General features: G+C 41.1%; 1 protein-coding gene across 2 annotated transcripts in view; it reads right to left on the bottom strand.

Moving 5' to 3' along the window:
- Positions 1-2,708: 2,708 nt before the first annotated feature.
- The window catches only part of LOC127370318 (interleukin-6 receptor subunit beta-like), a 44,453-nt gene continuing 24,298 nt past the window's right edge, over positions 2,709-22,863 (bottom strand). For both annotated transcript variants that reach the window (XM_051412285.1, XM_051412286.1), the window contains 6 exons: positions 14,372-14,473; positions 13,408-13,554; positions 13,152-13,292; positions 11,990-12,086; positions 11,524-11,605; positions 2,709-6,899 (listed from right to left, as the gene is read on the bottom strand). In XM_051412285.1, the coding sequence (XP_051268245.1) occupies positions 6,318-6,899; positions 11,524-11,605; positions 11,990-12,086; positions 13,152-13,292; positions 13,408-13,554; positions 14,372-14,473 (1,151 nt within the window). In that variant the 3' untranslated portion in view covers positions 2,709-6,317. The remainder of the gene's footprint in view (positions 6,900-11,523; positions 11,606-11,989; positions 12,087-13,151; positions 13,293-13,407; positions 13,555-14,371; positions 14,474-22,863) is intronic.

The raw sequence follows: 22,863 nt of genomic DNA, 5'->3' as shown, positions 1-22,863 counted from the left end.
GAGATAATGGTCAAAAAAACACGCAGAAGAAGACTGAAGATAACAATGCTTGCAGCAATCACACAATTAGTGTAATTATTAGACAAAAACTGACCTCTACAGCACTAACCTATGTCCTGTTTCTACAATGGAGATCAAACAATTTATGAACACTTGATTTTTTCAGAAATAATGTTCATTGCTCAACATTTAAAGGATTTTTTGTTGTGGTTATTCCATGCTACTAGAACATTTTACAAAATAACCAATGCACTTCAATGAAACAACATTTTTTTGCAGAAAACCAATTATCAAAATTAGAGAACAGCAATGACTATAGCACGGAGAAAGATTATAGCAACATTTTCTGAAGGTTACAACAGTCAACAATTAGTATGAACTGTACAGGCCGTTGCTTTGCATGACTTCAGAACCTCTCCGACCACAGGACATCACTAGTCTCTCACACTGCTTTGGTATGATTTTGGTCCACTCTTGTTCCAGTCTCTTCCACAGTTCAGTGACTGTAGTGGGTTTCTTGGCCATAACTTTGTCGCCAAAGATTTTGTATTTTTTTCTATTGGGTTTAGATCAGGACTCTGGGCTGGCCATTTCGTTATTTCAGTGTTTTCAGTTTCAAGGAAGTGCTTTACCCGTTTTGCTGTGTGACGGGGGCATTGTCCTGCATGAAAATTGCTGGCTGATTGGGTGATGAAAGCAGGAAAGGGACCACATGTTGTCGAAGAAGGTTCTGATAGACATTTGTATTCACTCTGCCATGTAGCTGTATAAGAGGCCCAACTCCTACTGCAGAAAACATTTCCCAAACCATGACACTTCCTCCTCCACCTTTCACTGACCTTTTAACACCCTTTTGGTTTAGTCTTTCCCCAGTTTGAAAACAAACATAATGTTTCTCATCGTACCCAAATAAATTAAACTTGCTTCTCTGTCCACACAACATGCTCCACAGCAAAGGTTAGTCTAGCCTTTTGATTCTTTCTGCCAATGACCTGCAGGGTGGGCTTTCAGTCCAAATGCTCTTAAACATCGATACACTGTATGATGAGACAGATCCTTACCCTGTTCAGTGCTGAACTGGCGAGCAATTCTAGCTGCAGTGTTGAATCAACTGCCCACTGAGATTCTTTGCATTATCCTGTCCTCTCTTGCATTTGTCTTTTGTGGACGACCACCCTTCTTGGGGGACTTGAATGAGTTTGTGACATTGTAAAGATGCAATATTCTAGAAATCACAGATTTGGAACGACCAACTTCTCTTGCTATGGCTGATAGGGTCATCCCTTTGGCCTTCATCTGGACAACCTGCTGCCGAAGGGTTTCAGTCACTTTAGAACGGCTCACCATCTTGCAAAGTCAGTGAAAACTGGAAAGTTAGGCTGCCAGATAAATAGGGTTTGTCAGATCATTAAGGACATTAGCACCAGGTGCCAGATTATCTCCAATAACTGGAAGGTATCTGAAAGTGTTCTCTAATTTTGATGTGTTCTTTTTCAAATATCTCATTTAAGTTTTTTATACTGTGCTTCAGAGCATATGTAACTCGTGAAATATGCTTAAAATACTTTTAATCCTGTTTGGATAATTTCAAATAGGACTACGCAGTGACCTTGACATTTAGGAAATTGTAGATTGTTCTCTAATTTTGATCTCCAGTGTACAGCACAGAGCTCTGTCCTGACTTGGGTATTATTGTCAAATGGACTCAATCAATCTTTATTAACTGTATCTGAAAAACAATTATTTTCAAATTATTGGACTTGCTAAAACGTAGGAAATAATGTTAATATTAATATCATTATTGTTACTATTATATGATTCAAATAAACAATATATGTCCTGTATCTGTCCTGACCACTGTGACTTAGGTATTATTGTCAAATAGACTCAAGTAAATCTTTATTTACTGTCTCTGAGAGACAATTCCTGTTAAATTATTGGACAAATTTAGAAAATAAAGTTATTATTATTATTATTATTATTATTATTATTATTATATACTATTCGTTCGACTGTTCGACAAAATAAAGAGAAAAGGAGATAATGTCGGGACATACTGTATGCACACATTTTTGACAAAATGTTAAAAATTAATTTATCTGGTGCAAAATTGTCACACATTTTTACCTCATTTCATCACTTGAGACCGACAACAATGATAAATGAAAATGTAAAAAAAGAACATTTCATGTAATTCATATAATTTCCATATGATTTTTTTGTCACAGTCACAGGGTGCCACTGGAGAGATGCTAAAAAGAGCTCTAGGTGGCTCCAGAGCCACAAGTTGCCTACCCTACCCCTGGAAGTCCAGTGCGTAGGATTAAGTGGCATCTAGAGCTGCTGCAACTCACTCACTTCACCCTCCCTTTCCAAGCATGAGGGAGAAACTACAGTGGTTGTGAAACGCCCAAAATATGTCAAAGGCCCCATGTAGACCTAGTGTTGGTTTGTCCCTTCTGGGCTACTGTAGAAACATGGCGGTTCAACATGTTTTTAAAATAAATGGCATTAGAAAATAAGAAATATTTCAGTGGCAGCCATGATAAGAATCTTTCAAATTCTCTACATGTTAATAAAAAGGTGTCTCAGTGCTTCCTTTCTTATCTCCTATAGCAGAGAATACACTGGACCATCCTTTACATATTAAAAGAGATGTCACCCCAAAATTCCTTGCGGCAGCAACATTCAAAAATACACATTTAAAATTCAATTCAAATCAATTCAATTTTATTTGTATAGCGCCAATTCATAACAGAAGTTATCTCAGGACACTTTTCAAATAGAGCAGGTATAGACCGAACTCTTTATAACATCATTTACAGAGACCCAACAGTACCACCATGAGCAAGCACTTGGCGACAAGGGCAAGGAAAAACTGCCTGTTAAAAGGCAGAAACCTAGGACAGATCCTTCGGCTCTAGGTGGGTGGTCGTCTGTCTCGACCAGTTGGGGTGAGAGAGAGAGAGAGAGAGAGAGAGAGAGAGAGACAGACAGACAGGTGCACAGCAACAACAGTATTGGCAATGGCAATCTAGCAGGACCATGGCAGGAGGCTCCACCAGGATCGATAAGAACCTGCGAGACGAGAAAGCACAAGAACTCCGGGAAAGAAGTGAAGTTAGTAACATGCATAGATAGTCTAGGCCTATAGCAGCATAACTAAGGGATGGTTCAGGACTCACCTGATCCAGCCCTAACTATAAGCTTTATCAAAGAGGAATGTCTTAAGCCTACTCTTGAATGTGGTGAGGGTGTCTGCCTCCCGAACCACAACTGGGGTACTATGAGCTCTGCTCTGATAATTTGGAAGAGCGCCATTTCCTTTCAGATTTCCTAGCTATTTGCTTTAACTGGCAGGTTTGGTGGTTGTACAACAGTGCTAGTCTCCTATGTTTTAATAATTTCCTTTTTATAGGAGCGATAGAGTCTAATGTTGATCGTAGTGAGCCTGTAGCACTATCAACAAGATTATCAATTTCAGAGGGACTAAAGTTGTTATAGGACTCTGTTAAATTCAGACATGGCATTGAATTAAACACTGAAGGAATCTCCTCCTTAAATTTAGCTCCAGCACTGTCAGATAAACATCTGCTGTAGGAAGTTTTGCCTAATGGCTTACAATCTAATAGTATGAATTCAAAAGTTATTAAATAATGGTCAGATAGGAAAGGATTATGTGGGAAGACTATTAAATGTTCAATATCAATGCCATATGATAAAACAAGGTCAAGAGTGTGATTAAAACAATGAGTTGGTTTATTTACACTCTGACAGAAGCCAATTGAGTCTATTAATGATATAAATGCATTACTAAGGCTGTCATTGTTAACATCCACATGAATATTAAAATCACCTACAATAATTACTTTATCTGATTTAAGGACTAAACTTGATAAAAACTCGGAGAATTCAGATATAAAATCAGAGTACGGTCCAGGAGCGCGGTACACTATAACAAATAGAACTGGCTGCAGTGTTTTCCAGTTTGGGTGAGAAAGACTAAGAACAAGGCTTTCAAATGAATTATAATTAGGGACCAAGCCAGCGGTCCCTATTGTTTTTGCTCGATTTCTTCTTCTTACCTATTATTTTTAGCCCCCATTGACTGCATTTTTGCCCCCCTGAACATATACGAAAAGTCAATTTTATTTGGCAAAGTTGTCAGGCCTGGTGAAAATGGGGATATTCTATGTGTCGCTTTCGGGTTGGCCACTAGGTGGCGCTACTATCATAAAAAGTGTGTTTAGGCTAATAACTTCTGCATAGTTTGTCACACATTCATAAACCTTATATCCACGCGTTCAGTGAATGGAGCTGAATCTCCCCATATAGGCCCCGCCCACTTCCGCCTATAATTTTTTTTCGTTAGAGCGTGAAATGTCCAAAAGTTGGCCATAGTGAATTCCGTGCACATTTTCGGTGAATTTTTTGCCTTGTATTTGAACAAACTCCTCCTAGGGAATTTATCGGATCTGCTTCAAAATTGGTCAGTACAGTCATAAAATGGTGCTGATTAAAAGTTGTGCTATTTGAGACTGTACGTTGAACGGCGTGTCTGTGGCGTGAGGTCAAAGTTGGCCACTTTGAATTCTGTCGTCATACAAACTGATAGAAAAGTTGAGCTGTGACTGTACATTAAACCGCGTGCCAGTGACAACTAGTCCATTTCAGCAGATTCGCCATAAAATAGTACTCATGACTTCAGTGTGCAATGTCCAATCTCCAATAAACTTCATATATTCTGAAACAGTTTTGCCCTGAACACGTCCTCATAACTTCAGCATACGTGGTCCAGTCTCAATGAAACTTCGCGTCTTTGATAACACTCTCGCCTTGAACATGTCTACATGACAACATTCAGACATAGTGATAGCGCCACTTACTGCCAACAGGAAGTAAGCGCTGCATGGCGATCTTGAGCTGATTTACGTGAAATTACCGTGCCGGTGACGACTTGTTGAATTCAGCTGATTCGCCATAAAACAGCACTCATAACTTCAGTGTGCAATGTCCAATCTCCAATAAACTTCATATATTCTGTAACAGTCTCGCCCTGAACACGTCCTCATAACTTCAGCGTACGTGGTCCAATCTCAATGAAACGTGTGTTATAAGAGTCCCGCCCTGAACTTTTCTATATGACAATATTAAGACATAGTGATAGCGCCACCTACTGGCAACTGGAAGTAAGCACTGCGTGGCAGTTTTGAGCTGATTTACGTGAAATTTCATGTTTTGGTCCGCACGTGTAACAACGCGACGCGGCCGCAGCACGCCCCGAGTTGTGTGGAGTGCGAGGTCCCGCTCAACGCTGCTTGCAGCTTTAATTTTTATTAGATTTTTATGACAGATCAACTTCTAAGTTTTTGTCCTTTTTTCTTGTATGTTTTGAACTCTCAACAATACGTTAATCCCATAGGCGAACTCTCACTTAATGTGACACTACTGTTGCAAAATCTGTAAATATTTTTATTGTCCTTAAGTCACAGATACTGAAAATAATGATCAGGTTCAGAATGAGTTGTATTGTAGTTGTAGTTGTATGTGTGTATATCGCTGATAAACAACACAGTAAGAATGCAGGTACAAAGTATCTAAAGTCTGCTTTTTGTAGTCCATCTTCACAACGTTACATTACGTTAATCACATAGCGTAGTAAAGTGCAGTCGTATTCTCTCTGCACTGTGGTTGATAACAGACAAAAACATACTCTATACACCTTAAAAATAATGCTCAGGTAACATATTGTAACACACATTGCTCCCGATGCTGTGAATGTGTATGAATGAGTTAGTTTCCGTTCGATGGGCTTTGCCATCACTGTGTGAATGTGTGTGAAAGGGTGAATGTGGCATGTAGTGTAAAAGCACTTTGAGTGGTCAGAAGACTAGACAGGCGCTATACAAGTACAGGTCCATTTACCATTTTGTCCTGGAGCTGCCTGCTGTATAGCCCATCCATCTTGAAACTGTGCTTCATACTCTTGTCATGTTTAGAATGTCAGGAGACATTTTGAAATGCAACATGTGACATTTGCTAGCTCAAACTGTCCACATACATGTGGAGTATGTTTTGGGCATTAAGTTACAATAAAGATATGGCTGCATCAGTTTTCAGTAGTGCAAAGCTAGCAAACTACTGCTACAAGCTCTAATTCACATTGCACTTAACAGAGTACTCTCCCCCAGCATCCTCGACTATTTTAACTGGGTAAGCGCAAAAGACATACTGATACAGTCTTCAAAAAGACATTTGACATTAACAAAGGCACAGAATCATTCACATAGATGACACATCTTGGTCTGTCTGTGTTCTTACTGTGGCCTGTAGCCACCCAACTGAGGCATGTAGCTGGAGACTAGGGCCGCTGGCAGCCCGTCAGCTGACTGGCCGTCTGTCGGTGTCGTCTCCTCTTCCAGAGGACAGAAGTCCAGAGGCTCCAGTACTTGCTGCTCCATCTCCAGCTGGTTGAAGTCAGCAGGATCTGCGCTGTCTTCATTCCCTGCAGTGTGTGTGAAGCTGGGCTGTCGGGAGAAATGCTGGGACTGTCTGCTGCCCTCCTGCAGCAACATGTCCGGGTTCTCCTCAGAATCCAGCAGGGGCTGTGTCGACTCAGACCGTGAAAAAATATCCTGCTGTGGTTGAGAGCTCAAGGTTTGGATGGTACTGGCTGTGGTATCAGCCATGTCCCCACCCTCGTCACTGTCAGACACACTCTGGCAAGGTGAGGACATGCAGGAGGAGCCGCCAATGCCGCTGCTGTGCTCTTCAGACAGGTACTTGTCCTTCTTAAGAGGCAGACTGGCCTTGTCGTCCTCCGGCCAACATTTTCCATCACACACATCTACATCAAGCACACTGATGCCAGACAGACAGTTCTCCTTCGGTGTCTCTGTCTGTAGAGGAGGACAAGTTGGAAAGAAATGTTTAGTTATAATCAGACTACAAAGACTGGAAATTACATGTTTATTAGTTTTACAACCCAAAATACAACATTTGACACAATCCTTAGGGCTATACCTATTTCAAACAACCCACAACAATCTGGGTGGTTGTATTGACCAAGAAAAATGGATGCACTGAAAAATAGACCATTGTAAGTAACTGTAAATGATAATAATAAACTTTTCTCTGGGAATATCAAGGGTGCTTTGAAGTGAGCCCTAAATTCTCTAGGAGTTTTCCTGCTTCACTACTGTGTCAACTCAGTTCTGGTCGTACAGCAGCACTGTTGATGTGCTGATATATTTTACAGACAGAAACAGGAGATTAATTGGCATAAACACTAAGTTTACATGCACAAAATATTGCCGCTTTTGCCCTCATTCTGGAACAGACAATATTCCTACTGAGTTGTTATTATGGCAAATTTAAATGAAAATTCCACTAATATTCCGATTTGCATACACCTGCTAAGGAGTAACAAGGACTAATACAGGGTATATGCAGGAATCCTGAAGTTAATTTCAATACCTTTTTAAGACTTTTTTAAGACCTTCCAAAAAAACCTTAAGACCTCATCACCACTTCAAGCTGTCGTTAGCAGCAACACATCTTTAACTTACTAAACAGTTGTAATTTAAGTAGTTTGCAATTAAATCTATGGAGCACAAACATACAACAGAACTTAGATAAGATGAGAAGGAATAAAGCTTGAAAGAATAAATTAAACCAAAGGCAGGTATTTTAAAATACACAAAATACATAACAAGTAACACAGCTCTACAGCTCAACTATCAGCTATTCAAGGCAAACTTGCTGAAAACAACAATAACTTGGTGAAATTACAATATTACACCAATATCAAAACTCAGGACATGTGCCTCAGTTCGTGTGTATTGCCTTGCATCAATTTTTTTTTTTCATATACACATTGTAAATAGCTTACTGTGGAGTGCGGTAATTGAAGAGGCAGGAGACGGAGATGCTTCGAGTCAACCTAAACAACTGCACTCTAACCGAAACTCTAACAGTCAACCAACTGTCAACTGGAACTAACTGTCAATTAACTGTCAACTGGAACTAGTAACCGTTAACCTCTCACAGTATCTATTATGGGTCACCACATTACTTAAATAAATGCACATAAATGCATATTATGTACATAATATCAGACATATCAGGTTATCTCACTGTTTTTACATACTTTAATCAGTCAAAATATGCTATGCCTTCACATTTCACATGAAAAGCTTCAGACAAGCGCGTTCATTTATATCCATTAGCAATGCTAATTTGCCAGCTAGTTTTCTAGCTAGCCAGGTGATTCGCCAGTTAACTAGTTTACTAGCCAACAGGCTCTCAGTTAGTTGCTTTTCCAGCCGGTGTTTCAGTTTAACTGGTGACCGTGTTAACGGGTGACTTTCTCACATTTTAAGATACTTTATGAGAGGTTAATACGTCTTCTGAACACAATTGAACTTACATAAATGGTTAGATACTTAGATATTAAAGACAGATGAAAAATTATTAAACTATAAAGTCCTTTTTAGGAGAACGCCTACGTGAAAGTCATCAGTTAACACGGTCACCAGTTAAACCGAAACACCGGCTGGAAAAGCAACTAACTGTTGGCTAGTAAACTAGTTAACTGGCGAATCACCTGGCTAGCTAGAAAACTAGCTGGAAAATTAGCATTGCGAACTCTTTTTAGCCAATCCATAAACTCCGGCATATCCAGCCAGGAGTCAGCGAACTTAAGCGCTCGGTTTACTCGACGCAGACCAACTGTCGCGCAACAACGTGAGGTCACGGGAGCGCCGTGACTATATATACTTGCGCGTGGTGGTCGCGGCACTAGTTGCAGTCTTCTCCTGAACAGAGGTGTCGCTAGTGAGGAAAGGCTCTCGACTTTGCTATTTGTACGCACTAGAAGAAGAAAAAGTTTGTTTTTTTTGGTTTGTTTTTTCCAAATCGGTTGCAGAGGTTCTTCCAATTTTTCCGGCATATGGCCTTCTCTTTTCCAACCTGAACGTGCGCCGTCGCAGGTATGCGCACGGCCCTGAGGCTATCTGGCAGTCCGAGGCTGTGTCCGAAATCACTCAGTCACTCTGTATAGGGAGTAGCAGGGACTGATTTCGGACACAGCCCGAGCACTACACATCGTTGTTTGTAATAGTCGCAAGGAGGAAAATAGATTATACATTCATGGATACTTTTTGTCAAAGCTTGAATGTCAAGAAAATGTAATACTTCATAAAATCGCGATTAAGACTTTTTAAGGGCCTTAATTTTCCGACATTTGATTTATCAACTTTTAATACTTTTTAAGACCCCGCGGACATCCTGTTATAATAGGCTAGTAACAAACGATCAAGCTTAATAATGGATCGATAACATTATTGGCTGTCGGTGACTTTAAACTTGTTTTATGCTGTTTTAGTGTTGATTGTGTTTTTAAGCCTCCTAAAGCCTCAGAATATTATTATTCACTAAAAAATTTAATATCGGGAATTATCTGTATCTGGTTTTTATAACCGATGTTTGTTCCGTAGGCTTCAGCATTTCCGAGCCTGCATGAACGCAGCATAGGACGTTTACTGACACGCCCTAGATGACGTATAACAACAACAACTTCACGCTAGACTGGTTGGTTGCTAACCGTGGCTAACAAGCAAACAATTTAAAGCTGAATGATTTTAATATTAACACAAAATAAGTGCAATGCACCTTAAGGCCCGGACACACCAACCCAATTATCGGCCATCAGACGGTCGGGCGAGGTCGGTGACTCGATTCGGTTCGGTGTGTCCCATGCCGTCGTCAGTCGGCGTTCATTTAGTCCGATTCGACATGTAGAATCGGCCAGTGGCCGTCGGCCTCAATGACCAATCTGATTGGTGGAGTGCTAGCCCTTGACTAGCGAATCAGTGAGTGCACGAGAAAACCGGAAGTGACGATGGTAAACATACTACGCCAAAGCCAGTATCTTGTTATTATTAGCCATCGTATTTTCCGTTCAGCGAGTAATGACAATAACGGTCCTTCTTGACTACTATCAACACTCTCTGATGAAAACAATGATTGACCACAGCACGCTCTGTGTTTACTAGGTCTAGAGTGATCCGTCATTTCCGGTTTTCTTTTTTTTTGGGCGACAACACAGATTAGCGCCACCTGCTGTTATGGGGACGTATTACACCTTGCGCACGCGCAGAACGTACGCTCCAGTCGGCATCGGTTTGGTGTGTTCGGAGGCACTTTTTAGACCGACTCGGGGAGACGGGAGTCGACTGATCAGTCCGACTGCTTTTCTGCCGACGGTCGGCCGTCGGGTTGGTGTGTCCTGGCCTTTAAATATTTTACCCTGCTATGAGCTGTTCCTTAACCAAACTAACAATTGACTTAGAATTTAGATTAGCACTCCTTCAGGTGCATAATACAATTAAACACATTAACCAAAGCTAGTGCTTAGCTAGCGCTTAGCGCATAACTAGCGCTTAGCGCATAACTAGCGATTAGCGTTAGCACTCTTTTCAGTATCAATACAATGAAAGTTGAAGTTGTTCTCTTATTTTGCACAGACAATGTTTACATTTGGAAAGCCATGCATTTATGTATGCATCCAGTGGGGCATCTCAATAAAATTAGGCATAATGTGTTAATTCCACAATAGGAGATATGTTGTTACCTAACAGTTTTGGTGTAAAAAGCCTGCATATATCAGTATCGGGTGATATCGGTATCGGAAATTGAGAGTTGGACAATATCGGAAAATCGGATATCGGCAGAAAAGCCAATATCGAGCATTCCTAGTCATGTTTCTTTTTCTGGAGCAGCATCACTTTATACTGCATTAAGTTTATAGTATGGAAGCCCATTTAACTCGACGATCCTCGCCACTGTGTGTTACTACTGTATGTTACTACTGTATGTTACTATATTTGCTTGATAGACATGTCCTGATGGTAACAATATTGCTATGTGTGAAAATGAAATGGTTAAAACTGCAGGAATGAATTTGTTTGGCAACATTGTGTAACTTTGATTAGCACAGAAGCTACCAGGTAGAGAGCAGTCAGTGCATACTGGCCGATGAAGTTAACCTAAAAACAATGTGTGGATGTTTCCTACCAACCAATCGATAAGTTGAAGAGTAGGTAGAATTACAAATGACATAGATTTTCTTTGGTTGACTACACCCGTAGAGTTTTTCTTGCAAGTAACGGTACAGATTCAAAACACAACCAAATCAGGATCAAACATTAGACAAACACACAGCATTATGGGCTATTAGTTTACCACTGTGAAAAAAGTATTTTATTGGCACTTTTGGCACAGAATTTGTTTTTGTAAAGGACAATGTTCTAAAAATTGAGCAATGAGTATTCAGTACATAACAATGGTTTAGATTTTTTCAAAAGTTTTAAACTGATGGTATGCATTAAAATGTCTCCTCTCTGTGATAAGAGTTAAACCCTGCCCTGTACAGTAAGCCTAAAATAGATAACAGATGGTTCAATGGTTAAATACTGTACATGTTGGAACCCTCGTGTGCGGCGATGCAAAAGAGGACCTTACTTTCAGAGGATAATCAGGAGACCAGTTTCCAATGGTGCTCTCTCCAGGGTTTGGAATCCGAGGCCAGAAATTGTCCTCGATCCTGTAAGAAAGGAAACACTGAGGGTTATATACTGTATCACCTATATCAAGGCTAAAAATACCATACTACTATAAAATGTATAATAAGAACATTTTTAGTCCCAATGTATCTGAGCAGTGGGGTTTACTATGGACACTGTTCAATAGTTAAAACTGTGGACTGCCCTGTGGCTTAAGGCCGGGCATGCTCAAAATGAACTAGTTCATATGACCACGTCTGAGGGCTAAAGGGTGGTTATGAATGCCAAACTCGAAAACGAGTTGAAAACCTCCTGTCTTAGAGAGCAATGAGTCTAATGGGGACACTACGTTTCTCCTCAAAGACGTGGAGAGCTTCAAACCGTGCTCTGAGAACAACATGTTTACATGTTTAAGTGTAACTTACACATCTTTTTTGTTGATACAGAGCAGCATGGTGAGTAGGACAACAAACAGAAAGCTGAGGCACACTCCTACCACAATGCCCTCGATCTCTCCTGTTCCTGGGGGGAAACAAAGAGAATATTTATAGACGGTAACATTCTACCAAGATAGGTACTCAGTGATAATATAAACTGCAACCACATTAGCTCAACTGCTGTTCAGTTCCTGCCATAATGCATGTAAATAACAACAGCCAATCAACATGTGTGTGAGTTCAATCCGCATCACATCTGCTGTTGTTTGTCTCCCTGTGGATCCAGGCATTCACTGCATGTTTTATATCAGTGCTGGATTTCTTAAAGGAACAGTAGGTAATATATTAAATTACATGGTCAATTTGATACATATTTTTGTCTGAAGATGTTTGAGCACAAAGAAATTCAAAACTCAACCAGGGTTGGGCGCCCAGTTAGCTCAGTCAATAGAGCTGGCGACCCATGTACCGAGGCTGAGTCCTTGCTGCAGCTGCCCAGGGTTCAAATCCAGCTTGTGGCTCTTTGCTGTGTGTCATCCCCTCTCTCAATCAGGTTTGAGAAATGCCAATAAATGCATTTAAATTGGTGTTTAAAAAAAACATACAGTAAGACTTTAATGAGGTTGCATGTAAAATGTTGTGTCTCTTGTCACTTTTCAAGTTAAGGCCTTTACACACTGGGAATGTTTTTTTCAATTAATTCACACATCAATATATTTTTGCGGACCAAATGATTCTCATCACCTTGTAAAAGATGACAAAGGATTTCTGTAACCTGCCAGTCCCTGTCCTGCATGGTCCGTGGTAAGTGTGTGTATGGATTTTCTTATTTAATTGTGTCACAAATTTGCATCGCTGCCGGTATGAATGATGTGACATATTTGCAATTCAGTATGATGGCAAATTTTGTCACAGCCCTGGGGTTTAAAGGCCATTAGTGGGATATTTACAAAGGCTACAGATGTACATGAACCCAGTAACATGTCATGTGCAGTTCTGTGCATATCTGAAAAGGAAGAGAACACAGAAGTTTTCTCTGTTGAAATAAATACCACAGGTGGTCAAGATGGGTGTATGCATGATATTTTTTCTAATATCTGGAAGTACAAACTGACTTTGGGACATTTTTGAAACAGGAAAGGTTACTCACCATATTTCAGAGTAGTAAATGAGTGATTAAAGCCTCTCTTTGAGCCTCGGATGGTTGAAGCTATGACCCAAGTATCATACTTGGTGCTGCGTGACAGTGACTTCAGAGTGTATGAGGTGGTGTTAGCTGGCACTGTTATGTCTGCAAGTGAGCAAATCAGAGATCAGCACCTAAGACTGTCAGGAAAACCATCCCTGTAGTCCAACATTAAATAGAAAGCTGCAAATATTCAGGATACCACATGACAGCTACATACTGTGTGTTTTGGTCCCACTTGTGTAGAATATCGTGTAGTTTGTGATGAAGCCTCGTCGGCTGTGTTGGGGAATCTCGTTCCACACCAGCTCTGCCTCGTTACATCCTGGTTTACCTTTAAGTTTAACAGCTGGGCCTTTCAATGGAACTGCAAACACAACAGCAACATAATGTGTTCTACTCATACAACTATAGTTATATAGCAGTGCAGCTATAAAAGTGCAGTCCATTCACCATTTAACTGTGGCTTATCTGAATTCAAATATAGATCAGATGGCCTTCACATAATCAAACACCAAGGCTTTCGGGGGAAATAATGGCAATGGAGATGACATTTTGTTGTGTAAAACAAACAGACGTATGTATGAATAAATATTAGACAGGAGAACACAGAAACTAAACAACTAACAACAATAATAAACATTTAATTAAATATGACAGATCACAGAAAAAATATTTGGAATTTACCAGGTAGCACGCTCCATGCATTTATGGAAGATTTAAAATGCCTAAATGAAAACTAATCAAACAAAGTGAAATACAGTACACATAGCTATTTATATGATCTTTTTATGTATGCATTTACTGTGCCATACTAGTATAAAAAACATATGTTCAATGACATTAATTGAAATGTATGCCTTTAATAACATATTGCATTGTTTTTGGTTGTGACTTGATTTGTGCATTAAAATCACAACACAGAAAAACAAGGAGAGGTATATTGCATCATTTCAGGGTTGTCCAGCAGATGGCAACACACACTGGTCATGAAGACCTGGACGGCGTGTATTCAGTACTAGAAGGTTTACGTTGTCCTCTGCTGGACAGCCCTGAGCTGATGCAAAACAAATCTTTACTTTATCTGTGTTTTAAATTAAATTTTTACTTGCTTTTAATATTCACAATACCTAAAAATACAATGATTTACTTCTTATGAGTCACTGATAAGAATGTAATCTTACCTCCTTCCTCCAGAAAGGCTTCTTTACTCGCTGGCTTCCCAGTCACTCCAGAGTATAATGGATACACAGATACAGTGTAACTGACAAACTTCTCCAGGCTGCCTAGATTTGACATTGAGATCAAATTAAATGTTGTTTTAGAGCCTGTAGACACTCACAAAAATATGTTAAAAAATATAGTATGTATTTAGGTCCGTATCTAGTACGACACATCGAGTATAACACACCATTGGCTTCAAAAGTGGCTGTTTGTAAGTTAAACTTAAGAACAGCCGCTGTCAAGTTTTCAGTGGCCAAAACAGAATCCAAAAATCTAGGGCCAATATACAAACTATAAAAACTGAGCAAATATTTTCTCGTGATGGTGGCAGCAATATGTTGATTATTTATTTTTTCTCCATTTATAACCTTTATTGCCGGTTGCCATGGCGCTGCCGCGAGTGGCAGGCCTTTCAGCAGCTCCGAGTGTGCAGTGATCTTTTTTTACTATTTAGGGACCGAGCCAGCGACCGCGAGGAATGGAGCTGAATCTCCCTATATAAGCTACGCCCACTTCCGCCTGGATTTTTTTTTTCGTGTTCCATCCATGCCTTTTGTCCGATTAGCACGAAACTTTGCACATAGCATGTGGAGACCGTCCTGGCAAAAAAAGTAATTTAAAGTATTTTGATATTTCAAAGAATAAGCACGTTATAAAATTAGCACTTCCTGTTGATTTTTCTTCAAAAAAAGAAGTGGGATATTTCTCTACATTGGTATGTCCGATTGACATCAACTTAATGTCAATAGTTGGTAGGATGATTGCCCATGGCTCCCTGAGGCTCCCCTAAAAAGGAAAAACAAAATCACTCACATACCAAAAATCGTGTTTGTAGCGCCCCCTACAGGATTTTTAAAAAGCAGCCCCGGCGCCACGTTTCACCGATATGTAGGAAACTCGGTAGGCATGTGTAACGTGCCAAGACGTACAAAAAAGCCTCTTGGACCCACTCCCCAAAACCCACAGGAAGTCGACAATTTTCATTTGAATTTTCACTCTTGGCGGCCATTTTGTGGTCATTTTCACTTTTTGGGCTTGTACACTCCTGAACAAAATCTTAAGACCGCGGGAAAAATGACAAGTATTCGCATTTCGCGTTGGTGGAATATAACAAGAGTGTAAGTAGAGCTTCAAAATGCCAAAAGAAGAAACAGGAGCAAGAGACAAAACAATAGCATAGGCAATTTATTGAAAATTGCATTTAAATTCAAACAGGCTATTCATCAGCTGATCAGAGTTTAAGACCATAGCCCAAAAAAACCCCAAAACAGAACTAAAAGTGTCAAAAAAGGACTCAGTAGTGAGTAGCCCCACCATTGTTGTTGATCACTTCAAAAATTTGTTTATACATGCTTGATGCGAGTGTTTCCAGGAGGATGGTGGGAACGTTGCTCCATGTGGTGAAGATGGCTTCACGCAGGGCATCCACGGTCTGGAACTGACGTCCGTTTGTGTAAACTTCCCTTGCCATCCATCCCCAAACGTTCTCAATGGGATTTAGATCAGTGGGACACGCAGGATGGTCCAAAAGAGCAACGTTATTCTCCTGGAAGAAGTCCTTCGTCAGGCGGGCGTTGTGAACTGCAGCGTTGTCCTGTTGAAAGACCCACTCATCACCACACAGACGAGGGCCCTCAGTCAAGAGGGATGCCCGCTGCAACATCTCCACATAGCCAGCCGCAGTTTGACGTCCCTGCACAACCTGAAGCTCCATTGTTCCATTGAAGGAAAAAGCACCCCAGATCATGATGGAGCCTCCTCCACTGTGCCGCCTAGAAAACATCTCCAGTGGGGTCTCCTTGTCATGCTAATAACGTTGGAAGCAATCAGGACCGTCAAGGTAAACATTTTTCTCATCAGAGAATAAAACTTTCTTCCACCTTTCAATGTCCCATGTTTGGTGCTCCCTTGCAAAGTGCAAACAGGCAAGTTTGTGGTGTGGGAGGAGATGTGGCCTTTGAAGACGTTTTCTGTTCTTTAAGCCCTTCTGTCGTTGATGCCGTCTGATGGTTATTGCGCTACAGTCAGCATCAGTAAGGGCTTTAATTTGGGTCGAGGATCGGCCTGTGTCTTCACGGACAGCCCGTTGGATCCTCCTTGTGCAGCTCAACAATCCTGCCACGTTCAAAGACAGAAAGCCTTTTTGCCTTTGCCATCAGGTGGTCATGAAGTGTGAATGCCTGATAGAAAATGACAGGAAAACCAGATTTTTGCACAGATTTGGACTTTTTAAGGCTATGGTCTTAAACTTTTGATCAGCTGATGAACAACCTGTTTGAGTTTAAATGCAATTTTCAATAAACTGCCTCCTCTATTGTTTTGTCTCTTGCTCCTGTTTATTCTTATGGCATTTTGAAGCTCTACGTTATGTTCCACCAACGCGAAATGCAAATACTTGTAATTTTTCTCCCAGTCTTAAGATTTTGTTCAGAGTGTATTTGAAGGAACTCCTCCTAGGGAATTTATCGGAACTGCTTCAAAATTGGTCAGTACAGTCAAAAAACTTTGCTGACTGAATGCTGTGGTATTTGTGGCTTTACGTTGAAGGACGTGTCCGTGGCATGCCGTCAAAGTCGGCCACTGTGATGCCATTTCTGGCATTTCAGCGTTCTCTTTTAAATAACTCCTACTACAGGTTTTATCGGCCCGACTTCAAATTTGGTCAGTACAGTCAAAAAATGTTGCTGACTGAATGCCGTGCTTTTTGTGACTGTACGTTGAAGGGCGTGTCCGTGGCGTGCAAGCAAAGTTGGCCATTTTGAATTCCGTGGTCTTGTATTTGAATGAACGAACTCCTAGGGAATTTATCGGATCTGCTTCAAAACTGGACAGTACACTTGAAAAATGTTGCTGATTAATAGTTGTGCTTTTTCTGACTGTACGTTGAAGGGCGTGTCTGTGGCATGCCGTCAAAGTCGGCCACTATGATGCCATTTCCGGCATTTCAGGGCTCCTATTTTTCCTCCTTACTCCTACAGATTTTATCATATTGACTTCATATTCGATCACTACAATCTAGATGCATTGGTGATCATAAGTTAATCAAATATTTACTGTGCATAAAACTGTGTGTCCGTGGCGTGGTGCTGAATATCCACCTTTTGCAGTGAAGAGTCTCTCTATGAAAGCCTAAGTCTGTTGCAGTGTCTGAAACGTGTGACAACGTAGAGTGGTCTCCCTCAGCTTCTGGCGACGAGGGCTTGGGAGTTGGATGACGTGAAATTTTCATGTTGTTGTCCGAACGTGTTACGATGGCACGTGACGCGGCCGCAGCACACCCCGAGTTGTGTGGAGAGCGAGGTCCCGCCCAACGCTGCTTGTTATTGTTGTTTAGATATGGATGTTTATTTATTTAAAGTCCTGGGCCGGTGTAGTTACCCATTTACCTGACAAGGTGAGGAGACCCTATCGTGGCTGCAGAGCCGGCGCAAAGCTAAAGGCCAAGTGACTGGCCAGGAAGTGGCGATATACACCCTCGGTACCGTCGGTAATCATGGGAAATGTGAACTCACTGCTGAATAAGATCGACGAACTGGCTGCGCTGGTGAAAAATCTTAAAATCTACAGGGAGTGCAGTTTTCTGTGCTTCACTGAAACGTGGCTAACGGCTAACGTCCCGGACGTTATGTTGAGCTACCCGGCTTCAGCACAGTCAGGTCGGACAGAGACACTAAAGCCTGTGGGAAGCTGAAAGGAGGCAGACTAACTGTATACGTGAACACAAGGTGGTGTAACCCTGGGCATGTGAACATCAAGATTTCCATCTGCAACAGGGACGTCGAACTGCTTGCACTGGGGAAAGCTAAACACAATCTGATTCTGCTTCAGCCATACTACAAACCAAGAGTGAGCAGACAACCCACAACAATGCGCTCATTCAGGAAGTTGTCTTTTGAAGGCTCTAACAGACTGCTTTGGTAGTACAGACTGGGATGTACTGCAGGGTTCGCACTGTGAGGACGTTGAGGAGGCTGTTGACTTCACTACTGACTACATCAACTTCTGTATGGATGTTGTTGTTCCTGTAAGAACTGTGCGCTGCTATGCAAACAACAAGCCCTGGATTACGAGTCACGTCAAGGGCCTTCTTAACCAGAAGAAGAGGGCCTTTAAAGACGGTGATCAGCAGGAGCTTAGATGCATACAGAGGGAACTCAGAGTCCAGCTCAGGGAAGCAAAGGAGCAGTACAGAGGATAGCTGGAGCAGAAACTGCAGAACAACAGCATGAAGGAGGTGTGGGATGGGATAAAGACCATCACCGGCTGCAGCTCAAAGCTGGGGACCCACTTGGAGGGACACGCGGAGAGAGCGAACCTGACGAACCAGTTCTTCAGCAGGTTCGACCACCCCATCCCGTTCACACCTCAGGTCACCATAACTCCTTCTGCTGCTGTCTTTCTCTCGTGCTCGCTCCCCTCAGGAGCCGCAGAGGGGCTGGTTGTTGGAAAAGTGGATCGGCTTGCTTTGTGCAAATGTTGTTTTTATTGAAAAATCATCCATTGTCGCCTGGCTTTGATGAGGGGGCGGAGAATTCGCATCAGCTCTGTGTTTGGCCATCAAGTGGTATTTCAGACTGGACGTGCTGCGATGATAGCTCAGTTCACAACGACAACACACACAGATCACTTTGGTCTTGTTAATGGAACCATTTGGAAACTTTTTAAAAGTAATCTTTCCATTCAGAATATTATTGGCATCCATTTCGGCGTCTCGCGCTCGCCATCCACTCAAAACGTAACGTCTACTACTGTGTGCAGCTGTTCTTTTGTTTCCGGTCTAGATCCGGTGTGGCGTTGTAGTTTTTCAACGTTACTAGTTGTTGCAACAGCATGTGAAAAAAACTACAAAGTTAAACAAATGTTAACCTCGCGATAAAAAAATTGACGCCGTTAAAATGGGTTTGCGTTAACGCCGTTAATAACACATTTAACTGACAGCACTAATTCTGTCAATTATTCCATTGATTAATTGAGTAATCAAGAACTACTTTTGCTTAATTAAAGCAATAATAGAAATAGAGCAATAGAGAAAATGAGACAGTCTTTTACATTATTTTTTCAATTTCAAATTTGTATTAGTTCCAGAGTATCCTTTGGGATTTTTTTAGGCAGTGGAGGAAAGGCTTCTGTTGTACCCGCACTGTATTGAATGCATGCATGAATGGCATTTTAACTTATGATTTTATCAGTGGATAAACAATGATTTCTAGCTGCTAGCTAACTATCTTTTCACAGTGAAGCACTAATGTAATGTTGTTGTGCTAGGCTAGTTTTGTAACAGACACACTGTACAGAGTTTTTTTTTTCTCTTCTTGAAATTATCCCTTCATAATAAGTTCATTATTCAATTCAATTCAATTCAATTTTATTTGTATAGCGCCAATTCATAACAGACGTTATCTCAGGACACTTTTCAAATGGAGCAGGTCTAGACCAAACTCCTTATAACATTTACAGAGACCCAACAGTACCACCATGAACAAGCACTTGGCGACGGGGGCAAGGAAAAACGTCCTTTTAAGAGGCAGAAACCTAGGACAGACCCTTCGGCTCTAGGTTGGTGGTCGTCTGCCTCAACCAGTTGGGGTGAGAGAGAGAGAAGAGAGTGAGTGAGAGTGAGAGAGAGAGACAGAGACAGACAGTTGCACAGCAAGAACAGTAGCAACAACTACACTAATAGTCGTGACTGATGATGATGAACATGAAAAAGATGAGGATGACGACAACAGCAACGATGGGGGACAATGAGCAGTGCCAATAGTAATAATAGTAACTGTAGTAATAATAATATTAATATTAATTAAAGCTGCAAGCAGCATTGGGCGGGACCTCGTCATCAACCTGCTTCGGGGCCTGCGCGGTGGTCGCCCGCCACAGCCTTACCACGCCACGTCACCCCTCGCACAAGCCCTCATGGCCGGAAGCTGAGGGAGACCATTCCAAATTGTCACACGTTTCAGACACCGTGCAAAAGAATTCAGCGCCACGCTGCGGACACACCGTTTGACGCACAGTAAACATTTGATTAAGTTTTGATCACCAACATGTCTAGATTGCAGTGATCGAATTTGAAGTCAATCTGATAAAATCTGTAGGAGGAGTAAGTTAAAATAGAAGCGCTGAAATGCTGGAAATGGCATCACAGTTTGACATTCGATTCAACCTGGCCAAATTTGACGGCACGCCACAGACACGCCCTTCAATGTACAGTCACAAATAGCACAACTTTGAAATTGTGCACGATGACTAAGGAAGACATGGGGAACTATGGACCCAAGTTCGGTGTCAATCGGAGATGCCAATGTGGAAAAATGTCCACTTCCTTTTTTGGCGAAAGACTTACAGGAAGTCTTAATTTTATAACGTCTTTATTTTTTTAAATATCAAAATTCTTTAGACTACTTTTTTGTTAAGACAGTCCCCAGGTGCTACGTAAAAAATTATGTGCGAATCGGACAAAGCGTGTAGGAGGAACACCAAAAAGTAGTTTATGGACATTTCGCGCTCTAGCAAAAATGTAGGCAAAAGTGGGCAGGGCTTATGTGGGAAGATCCAGCTCCATTCACCGAACGCGTGGATGTAAGGTTTAATGTGCGACAAACTATGCAGAAGTTTTTAGCCTAAACACATTTTTTATGATAGTAGCGCCACCTAGTGGCCAAACCGAAAGCGACGCATAGAATATAAAATTTTTCGCCAGGCCTGACAACTTTGCCAAATAAAATGGACTTTTCGTATATGTTCAGGGGGGCAAAAACACAGTCGAATGCGCCAAAAAATAATAGGGAACTCGAGCAAATACAATAGGGACCTGCAGCGGTCGCTGGCTCGGTCCCTAATAATGAAGAAGAGAAGAAAAAAAAGAAAAGAAAAAGTGTCCCCCCCCCTATTGGAGGACACTTTTTCTTTGGTGGTGGGTACAAAAAAAACCCCTAAAGTGTAGTAATAGTTCTAGTTTACGACTGTTGGCTTACAATTTACTTTTTGGAATGGATGGAGGGGGGTGACTCTGATCAAATAAGTTCAACTCTCTTTCAAAATATCAGGTATTTCATGGAAATTACATAATCCAATATGGCCGCTGCCATATGACGTCATAATATGCAAATTAGATGGGGAAATTTACTCCCTTGATAAACTTTAGCTCATTCTCAATATTTGTCACTTTTACACTTTGTCTCTATCTCAAACCCCTTTCAAGCCAGAGCCTTCTGAAATTTAAATGTCAAAATCTAGTATTATTCAAAACCTGGCGCCTAAAGGGTTAATGGGACATGAATGAGTGCAATAGGAGAGAGAGAGGAAGAGAGGAGCTCAGTGCACCATGGGAAATCCCCCCATAGTCCAGGTCTATAGCAGCATAACTAACCTGATCCAGTCCTAACTATACGCTTTATCAAAGAGGAAAGTCTTAAGCCTACTCTTGAATGTCGAGAGGGTGTCTGCCTCCCGAACTAAAACTGGAAGCTGGTTCCACAGGAGAGGAGCTTGGTAACTGAAGGCTCTGGCACCTGTTTTACTTTTTGAGACTATAGGAACCACAAGTAGTGGTTAGTGCGCTTCCTTTAATGCCAATTTGATGCTCAAGTCTCTGTAAAAGAATATTATGGTCAATGGTGTCAAATGCAGCACTAAGATCTAATAATACAAGTACAAAGACAAGTCCATTGTCGGAAGCAATCAAAAGGTCATTATTAACTTAAACCAGAGCTGTCTATGTGCTTTGATGAACTCTAAATCCTGACTGAAAATCCTCAAATAAACTATTGTTATGTAGAAAGTCATGTAGAAAGTCACACAACTCAGCTACTTTAAAGGACTGTGGTACATATCCTGATAATAAAGAAAGATTAATCATATCCAGTAAAGAAGTGCCAATTAAGGGAACAACTTCTTTAAGCAGCCTAGTTGGGATCGGGTCTAATAGACAGGTTGATGGCTTCGATGACGAAATGATTGAAGTTAACTGATGAAGATCGATAGCAGAAAAACAGTCTAAATATATATCTAAGTTTACATTAGCAAAAGTCTCTGAACTTGGAGAGCCACTGATAACTGTTGATGGCAGTTGGTGATTAATTTTCTCTCTAACAGTAATAATTTTATTGTGGAAGAAGCTCATAAAGTCGTTGCTATAAGTTTATGGGGATATGTGGCTCAATAGAGCTGTGGCTCTCTGTCAGCCTGGCTACAGTGCTGAAGAGGAACCTAGGGTTACTCTTATTTTCTTCTATTAGTGCTGAGTAATAGGCTCCTCTGGCATTACGGAGGGCCTTTCTATAAGTTTTAAGATTATCTTGCCAAATTGAGCGATATTCTGATAATTTGGAAGAGCGCCATTTCCTTTCAGATTTCCTAGCTATTTGCTTTAACTGGCGGGTTTGGTGGTTATACCATGGTGCTAATCTCCTTTGTTTTAATAATTTCCTTTTTATAGGAGCGATAGAGTCTA

Source organism: Dicentrarchus labrax, unplaced genomic scaffold (genome assembly GCF_905237075.1).
Source record: "Dicentrarchus labrax unplaced genomic scaffold, dlabrax2021, whole genome shotgun sequence".
Classification (NCBI taxonomy): domain Eukaryota; kingdom Metazoa; phylum Chordata; class Actinopteri; family Moronidae; genus Dicentrarchus; species Dicentrarchus labrax.
The sequence above is the reverse complement of the archived record's forward strand: the minus strand, read 5'-3'. Positions and strand labels throughout refer to the sequence as shown.